At 37.9% G+C, this 9,098-nt stretch overlaps 1 protein-coding gene across 2 annotated transcripts; it reads left to right on the forward strand.

Annotated features, from left to right (window-relative positions):
* Window positions 1-974: 974 nt before the first annotated feature.
* nts (neurotensin) lies at window positions 975-6,052 on the forward strand. 2 transcript variants are annotated; one of them, XM_085281146.1, is made up of 4 exons: window positions 975-1,241; window positions 2,629-2,690; window positions 4,684-4,881; window positions 5,605-6,052. In XM_085281146.1, exons 1-4 carry the CDS (start codon window positions 1,181-1,183, stop codon window positions 5,746-5,748), a joined length of 465 nt encoding a protein of 154 aa, XP_085137272.1. In that variant the 5' UTR covers window positions 975-1,180; the 3' UTR covers window positions 5,749-6,052. The 2 variants fall into 2 exon arrangements, with proteins under 2 accessions (XP_085137272.1, XP_085137271.1); XM_085281145.1 differs by lacking the exon at window positions 975-1,241 and adding an exon at window positions 2,125-2,270.
* Window positions 6,053-9,098: the final 3,046 nt, after the last annotated feature.

The following is a 9,098-nucleotide window of genomic DNA, read 5'->3' on the forward strand; positions in this document are numbered from 1 at the left end:
CCAGAAAACAGCTCTATTTAAACTACACTAACAAAATGAATCAGAAATTAGTGCATGAGTTTATATTTGCTCTTAAGTTCATAGAGTAAGTATGCTGATTTAAAAGTGTTTTCTATGGAATTAAGCAAAAATATAATCCTAAAAAGAGAAATAAAGTTGGAGGATATTTGATGGAAAGCTTTCAAAAATCTACCAAACAGACCTGGTGGTAAGATTATTTTCTTAGTCATTGTTTCCAAGGTCCTCTTAACAAGTTGTAAAAGCCAGGTTAAGCTCCAGTGAAAAAGCTTTTTATTATTAAAGTCAAAAACAGAAATCCCAACATCTGCAGGTTGTGGACTGATTGTGATGATCATGCAATGCAGTAATAAATTTCAAGCTATTTGTTGGTTTATGGATTACATTTATGTCAGCGGGAATTTATAGTAGAAAAAAAAACTATTACAAAGTAAAACCTGCTTTAGAGAAACATGGACAGAGTTGTGCCTTCACGTTAATTAAATTGTAATCGTCACCAATATTTGAGCCTTTAGCATGTAGTGGTTTTGTTTGTTAACCAAGACAACAACCTGGTGAATTAGAAAAAAAATGAAAAGACTGTTCAAACTGTGAAGCAAAAAGTGAGCCTGATTCGTTCATCCTGCCTCATCACTGCTGGTACCCATCAGTGGAACATGAGGCAAAACTAACCTCGGACTGTGTGCATTCATGAAGGGAAATAACCACATCTTCAAAACCTTGACGCAAAAACCTTTCACGTCATGATGCCGGAGTGTCGTCGGATGAAACATCTGATGACACAGGAGAATGAGTGGGATGTGGTAATGGGTGGGAAGGTGGGGATGGAGATGTGTGTCTGTGTGGGTGGGGTAAGTGGGGGGGGGGGGGGGGGGGGGGCAGATGCTGTGACATCATTTTGGCTCTTATATACCCAGGGAATGGAGCCCACTGTGCTTCACATCCCAGCAGCAGAAACTGCTTAAGTGTGTATAGATCTGAAGAAGAAGAACAAGAAAAAACAAAACAGCAGCTTCACTAAATTGTGTCTCCAGCCTCTCTTTGTCTGTGTCTGGCCCCTAACCTTATGGACTAGATTCCTCCTCAGGTGAATTCTTCAGTGTGGGATCCTTTTTTTGTTCTTTTGGGGTATTTCTTTTCAGATTTTTTTGTTCTGATCAAGATGCAGACACAGTTGGCGTGTATGCTTCTCCTCTGTTTAACATGTGGTGCACTTTGTACAGGTAAGCACTGGTGTTCTTTCAACAGGTTTTCTATGTAGAACTTTATGGATTTATTCACAAAACAGGTGCATCATACTGAAATGTTGCATGTGCATAAAAGAAGGAAAAATTACTGCAAATATTTCTGAAAAACCTTGAATGGCAAAGTTGGTTAAACAGGATGGTTTTGAGTTTGGTCCTTTAGATTAAATACTGAAATAACCTGATTTGTTCTCTCGGGAAAAATCAGAGAATGGCGTGTGACTTCATGACATAGCTAACTTTTAAACCTCGGTTTATTAAAAAAAATAACTGTATAAGTGAAAATCTTAATTTTGCTCAAGGATTACAGCTCTTTTAGGCTACTATAAAACCCCTTTCCCCCTCAAAGATCAATTGCCTCTTCCATTCTTTTAAATCCATGCATAATTTGTGCTTTGTTTAACTGTCAGGGTGCACTGGGACTCAGGCTGATCAATAGTGTCACCTGTTGAAAGCTTAAAAGTGGCCATAGTCACATGTGAATATGGGCTTTTATGACAGTTTCACTTCACCTCTTCCAAACACGGCACAGCAGAAAAAACTATTAATGTAACTATTAATGTAACTTACACTATTGTTCTCATTCTTTGTTTGATCTTATGTTAGGGAAATGAAACTTAATTAGTTTCATTTATTTTACATTAAATGCAGTTTACACTGAACTATTTCCAATACTCAAAATGAGAATGGATTGTTACTAGATGATAGTTACTTTTGGATCAATAACCAAATAAAGGACAACTTTTATGCATGCGCGCACATAACACACACACACACACACACACACACACACACACACACACACACACACACACACACATACATATATATATATATATATATATATATATAGGGAGAGAGAGAGAGATGCACATGGAATTCTTATTGATATTATGTGTTGCTTTTTGTCACTGTCAGGGTGCACGGGGACTCTGTTATCAATAGTGATGAAGATGACCACCATCAGATACCGAGGGCTGGGTTTCTTCACCACTTTACTATTCAAATGTAAATGATGAGAAACTATACTTAATTGTTAATTTAAATAACATTTCATTGAGGACTGAACTAAACTACACTCCAAAAATATTTATGCCCAAAATACTGACTTCTTTAAGTAGTTGGATAACATGTCAATTTTTTTATGTTGTTACACAAGTAGAATGTAAAACATTAAATTTAATGGAATCAGTTCAAATGAAACCGACTGAGTATACATTTAGATTAGACCTAGTATATTTGTTTTAATTATACTGATTTATGTTTATGTTTTATTTATGTTTTTTGTTTATGTTTTATCTTTTGTTTTGTGTTTTTATTTGTGTGAAATCTGAATGTTGTAAAGCTGTTTTTCTGTAACTGACAGATGTTGACCAGGAGCAGCGAGCGCTAGAAGAGGAACTACTCAGCAGTCTCTTCACTTCCAAGGTATCTGGTCTTTTTACATCTGTGATATCAGAGACTGGAAAGAAAAGCTTCATCCTGCCGGGTCGGTCTCTGACCTCGCCGATAAAGGCTTTCCAGGTGTTCTTTCATGAAATCTACATCCACGCTTCAGTGGCAACCTCAGCTTGCGGTTGTGCTCATGCTGAGTGGGAGATAAATAATTTACCACAAGAGGCTTTTTATGCCACTCAGGCTGCCTGAGCATTTACTTTGTTTTTTTTAAGTCAATTTGCTCTTTTTAAAAGTGTATCCAGTTCAAATGTGCTCAGAAAAATAACAAATAATCACCTTTCCATTTGCTGCAGTGCTTTGAAACGAGGAGAAAATAAGAGCTGAGATTGGGCATTCTAATTCAGTTGTAACCTTGAGCTTTTTATCACATTTATCTGATGTCTGCCTGAGGCTATGCAAAGATCAGGTATGAAATCAGTGAATGTGGAACCAAAGGCACGCACAGACGGATGGCCGATCCTAATAGGATTCAGATGGACCTGGCAGTATAGTTACGACACATCTTTTACCGTTCTTGCTGATGAAAAACTGCGATGCTCACACGGAGACATGACGGTGACAAATCAGCCATTTGATTCATAGCTGCCGATGCTCAGAGGTTGCTCAGGGGTGATGATTGTAATAATAACTTGCTGCATGACTGACAGACTGCTCAAGAGGCTGGAAAGTGCAGTATGGTGGAAGATAGACCTAATTGTGGCTCTTTATCTACACACTATATATTTGACAATAAAATTGACTGATATACTCCTCCCTTCCTTTCATCTGATTAGATACCACGGTTAATGCTCCGTTGTGGTTTTTCATTCTCTACTGAATACAACTAAATTACCTTCTTATTACTCTGCATAGTGAGTCACTGACCTCTGTGTTCAGTATCGTTAGTTGTTCCGATGCTGGAATTTAGATTGAACTTTTGCGTCTCTATAAAATGCAAGTTTGTGAACGCTAAAGAGCCCAGGAGACTAACGTTAAGGTAGAAATTTCCAGTGAAGCACCACAATCTTTCATATGACATTACAGCACAATTGCATGGCCACACTAACTCAGCTAGTTTGTCTTTTGTGCATGGGCAATTTCCAAATGTCAGCTGCCTATGTTTGATCCTGACGCTTGTTCATTTGATGCCACTAAAGCTTTTATCCACGTCTCCTGCCTGGCAAACAAAAAGAGTTTTCGTCTTTATATTTGAGGATACTTCCACTGGTCATAAATGATGAGTGAGCCTCCCTGACACTGACATCTTTGACTGCAACATGCACGTGACAGCCAGTACACACAGAGGATTCTGGGGGCTCTTTACCATCTCACTGCACTCTAGAGACACTAGATTATAACTCAGTAGTCTCACTCTGTTCACTCTGAGTGCATGTGTCTTTAAGAAATAATAGGTGCTTAGATTACATTGTAAAAGTCTCACATGCAGAATCCTCAGTCCCTTTTTAAAGGAACTACCTGAGTGTTTACTGCTGCAAATGCAAAATGTACAACATTAAAAGTGAGACTAAGGTGTAGTTCACAATACTGACTGTATTCTGTTTGCTCAAACATAAGCTATGAAATGACAAATATCAAAATGATTAAGTCAGATCGAGGTATCGAATCAACAGTTTGGCTGAATTTTAAAATTATGGCCACAGTTTGTACTTACAGTGTTGAGGACGCGGATTGAGTAATACCTGAAAATGTCGTTTTTCAGTCAGATCATTTCTGTCAATATAAATGTTTCACGAGAGAAAACAATCCCCATTAAACCAAAAAGCTTCTAAACCACCTGAAACATCAGCCTCTTGAGTGGTCAGTACAGTTTTCACTTCACCCAAGTTCACAAAATACACGAAAACACCAACGAAAATATTGCTCAAAGCAGGAATCTGATTAAGTGATGCACTCTGAGTGTTAAAAACCCAACCACTCAATCCATTTAACTGTCTCATCCTGGTATCTTGTGCCCTCTGTGCAGATGAAACAGAATAAGCAGAGTGCCCCCTATTGGCGCGTGTCTCTGGCCAACCTCTGTAAGATGCTGAGCGCCCTGCGCCAGGAGGCGTGGAGTGGGGAGGAGGAGGATGGGGGTCTGAGGGAGGGGAGCCTCCAGCTGCTGGATGAAATGTACAACTTGCAACACATCTGCCGAGTACTGCAGAGCCGGGAGGAGAGGGTCAGACAATCATCTTTAACTTACTTTCTTTTGCTGTGTGGGCTACTTTTCAAATAACAACATTGCATACCCATATGGAAAAGATATATATAAATCTTATAAAGTTTGTATCTGTCTTGTGTGAAACTTGTATGAAAAGCATATAAGTGTGAAAACAGATATAAGATCCCTTGAAAAATGATATAATGAAACTTGTATGTTTTGGATACTTACTAAAACAATGTATGAAAGTAATGAGAAAGTGGCCACTTTCATAAGTAATCACATATAAGTTTTTACTATTTCTTTTCCATATGGGAAATTATGGATAGCTAAGGAAATTCTCAAAAGTCCTAATCTCCTACCTAAGCTACTTGTTGAGAAGTAACTGTCAACCAAAAGCCCAGTCAAAACAAATACACAGACTTGTGTACATACACACTTACTCACTCACATCGCCAGAACACACAGGAGTATGTGTGTTCTCCCCTAAAGCAAACACACTTCATTAAATCTCCCCTCTCCCCCACTTCGCCTCCTCATCTCTTCCTCACTCGCTGTCATCGTTTTTCTCTCCACTTTTGGCTCCTCGCACTGTGGCATTTCTCTTTTTTTAAATGTTAACACAACACCTGCAGATTAGCAGTCAGTACCAAAACATGTTTGCCTGCCGCCCGCCCCCCTCACACTCCCTCATGTTGCGTGACACTCATCCTCTGCTGTGTCTCCCTTCACTCCTCACAGCTACTCCAAGACTCTCTAGAGTATTCAGAGGAGAACAGCGACGCTCCACTGAAACGAAAGTCACCCTACATATTGAAGAGGCAAGTGGGGCACATCACTAAGACTCGGCGGCCGTACATCTTAAAACGAAGTACATTTTACTGACATCCCAGAGACCGCAGCACCATTTTAAGGGACCGGACCACATGTTTTGTGTAATTATGTGATTGTGTTTATTTTCTGTCTTCTTGTAGATGCAGTCTTTTTTTTTTTCCTGTTCCTTTTTATCCAATCAGACCCTTTGATTGTATGTCCAACAGAGAGGCCTGTCTTTATCCTGCTCCTGAAAATAAAATCCTTAGCATCAAAGAAATAGTGTATCTCTGAGAAACTGTATTTATGTATGCTATTTATTCACTGCAAAATAAATCTATTTTGTTTCAGAAATTAAAGGATTCATGATACAAAACCAGCACAATGTCACAATCTGCTTTTTCTATTTATGTAATGACTTAGCTAAGTTGTGTCATATTTCATCCTTTATAATACTTAATTAGCATTCACAGGATCACAACCTACAACAAATTACTCCTCTGATCAAACAAAACCAGGAGACACTTTATGTCTCCCTAAGTGTCACCAGTAGCTTCAGTCGGTTTAGCACAAACTCTCCAAGTCTCTGCAACTCTACTTTGACATGCATGGAAACACAGAGTAGAAGCAACACTGTTCAACCGGTTGAAAATTGGTTACTGCAAAGGCCACAGCATATTATTCACCTTCATCATTAATTCAGTCCCACTGCGCGCCATGGATAGAGGTTTTGTCATCTTGGAAAAGATCACTCTCATCAGCATAGAAAAATGTCTCTGTGGACCCATACTGTGAAATCAAACTGCTCCCACGGCATTAAGCCCAGGATCCATATTTTCGCTTTAATTTCTCATCTGTCCTCATTCTTTATCAACTTTAATCTCAATGAACACAGTTTAGTTTAGGACTCAGTACTTTATTGTACATAAAATTGTGCAAAAAGATAAGATAAAAGTTATCTTTTCTTTATGCACAATTGGGCTGCTAGATCCTAAATATGGATTGATATGCATTTAGAAAAATCCCAACAAATTAGAAATGAAACACAAATAGTGCCTAAAATGTTAGCTATGCTTAATCATTTTTAAAAAAAAAAAAAAAAGAAAAAGTACAAACATGCTGTTGGTTTTTGGTCTTCCATAAGACCAAAAAGGTTATTCTATATTTCTTAGTATGGAAATATAGAATGACCTTGTTCTTTAGACATCCATTCTTATGTATAATAATGCAATCTGAGATCTTGATTTATGTCTTTTTTTGTTTGGAATTCAAATCAGTCATTTATACAAATATCAGTGATGGAATTTTACATATCCTAAAATACATTTATAATTTGGAAAAAATAGTAGACTTTGCCGGTAGCAGCATTGTTGCAATGTAATTTATTATTAACGGCGTTTGTCTCCTTTTATAACTTTTATAGATTGATGAAAAATCTATAATATAATGAAAAACAGCCCAATAAATGCTGCCACTCTTTGACTTGGGATCCACTTGCAACTACAGTCAGGTCTGAACACTGATGCCGTAATGATTTCTTGATGTTAAAATTCAGCTTGTGGCGCCTTTAATATCAACACATTGATCTTAATAGCATGTGCTATGCTGAGCATTTTTCAAAGGAGCACAGAGGCCCTTTGACTTCAGCAGATGAAATACACCTTTACTACAGCGAATGAGAGGTCTTGGCCTTAATAAATGGCAGTTTCCTCTCTAAATCAAAAAGCTTTGGTGTTCTTTGAAACTTGGTTCTTAACCTTGACAGCCAAAGCACTTGGATGACGTGCAACACACAATCAAACACGCATTTGGGATGGCTTCATCTTGTTGCCTGAGAGAGCAGGTGATGTGAGAAGATTAGATTTGGAGTTTGACGCAAAGGAAAAGCTGTTTTTATTCAAAACACGTTTGGGCCAAACAATTAGGTACAAAGGATTTCTTTGTTCTACAAAAGTTTTGGTAACACTTTTTGAGATGAAGGTAAGTGAGAAATCAGGCACAAAAAATTCATGTTACCATCAACACCTGATATTTCACCTGAACTCAGTCCCCTCAAAACATGCTTACAACACGTAATCCCGTACGAAAAAGAATCAAAAAGCAAAACTGCATTTCTAAGCGGGACAGCTATGTCCAGCCTTGCTGATAGTAAAGGGTCATACTTGGGTATGGACTCATTATCTCCTTTAAAAAAGCGTTTCGGATAACAGGGATAATCCCCAGACCCCGATGTGGTCATATTTCAGTGGAACCATTTCTCTGTCAGGGAAAGGTTACAAGAAAATATTCAAATGTAATTTCTCAATTTTTGAGTACCTAAAAGGAAAATGATGTTCACCTCCTTTGTATTGGGGTGACAGATGAAATATCAGAGACAGATAGCTCAAAGTCCCACATGTGAAACGAAATCTAACTGTGCTCCTGGATACAGGTGGATGTCGAATTTCTTTTTTATGATATTTACCAACTGAGTTCATTTGGTATCTTTTTCTGAATGTAACACAAAAAAGGTAAAAGGTCCTCTGAACTTAAATTACATCGCTGAGATGAAATAATATGCAGCCATCATCGTTCTAGCTTTTCATTCACTCCAGTTACTGCAGGTATTTATCAAGTCAGTTAGTTTTAAAGCTGCCATTTAAACTTTCATACCAAAATTACTGCCGGCGCACCTTTAAACCAGGTAGTTCTGCACAGCTGAATGCCCCAGAGTGTTTCAAATAGCTCCATTTGAATACATCAAATACATCAGGTGTAACAAGGAAAGGTCAAACTTTGCATGAACAAAGGTTAAAAATATATCATATAGACAACCTTCATTATTATTCTTTTCAAGTCAGTGGCCACCAACACTGTATGCGCCCATCACGGGCAGTGGATGGCGGTGTTGTGTAACTACTTCAGATTTACTGTGTGAATGGCTGCTGTCAGAAATTCAAGTATACCTTTAGGGGGAAGAGTCACATATCAAGAGAAAAAAAAGAAAAAAGAAAGAACAGTCACAAAATCTTTGTAGAAATCTGCATCATAAAGTGAGAGCATTGGGATCTTTTTGGTCAACTTTAAATTTTAACAGAAAAGTATATGCTGTTTAAGAAAAACTGGAATGATATTTTTTCACATACTATGACACGTCAATGAAAACACAATTCTGTAATTGTAGTTGTAGCTTTAAACTGAAACAGGTTTTGTAGCAGGGCAGTATTGTGGTGTTTTGTGGCCTCACAGCCTCACAGCTGTTAACATCTGGAAATCAGTTAAGTCTACAACCATGCTTATACTTGTTTGAATATTCTGTATAAACAAAAATGTTCAAAGCTTAACAAAATAAGTCATATCAATACAAGAAATGACCCTGTGATGTTACGTTCACAATTGTGAAGGCTCTTGCGACTTACATTCAGCAACACATTTTAACTGCA

This window comes from Mchenga conophoros, linkage group LG7, assembly GCF_057382185.1.
Source record: "Mchenga conophoros isolate Kocher_MC1m ecotype Shallow Benthic linkage group LG7, M_conophoros_male_GT1.1, whole genome shotgun sequence".
In the NCBI taxonomy this organism is placed as follows: Eukaryota; Metazoa; Chordata; class Actinopteri; order Cichliformes; family Cichlidae; genus Mchenga; species Mchenga conophoros.

What these genes read in the sequence shown, in the direction of transcription:
- nts (XM_085281145.1), top strand. Translation starts at nt 2,156, where the DNA reads ATGTGTTGCTTTTTGTCACTGTCAGGGTGCACGGGGACTCTGTTATCA. An exon ending in GCAGTCTCTTCACTTCCAAG is followed by an intron (nt 2,691 to 4,683) that starts GTATCTGGTCTT and finishes CCCTCTGTGCAG; the next exon opens with ATGAAACAGAATAAGCAGAG. An exon ending in TGCAGAGCCGGGAGGAGAGG is followed by an intron (nt 4,882 to 5,604) that starts GTCAGACAATCA and finishes CACTCCTCACAG; the next exon opens with CTACTCCAAGACTCTCTAGA.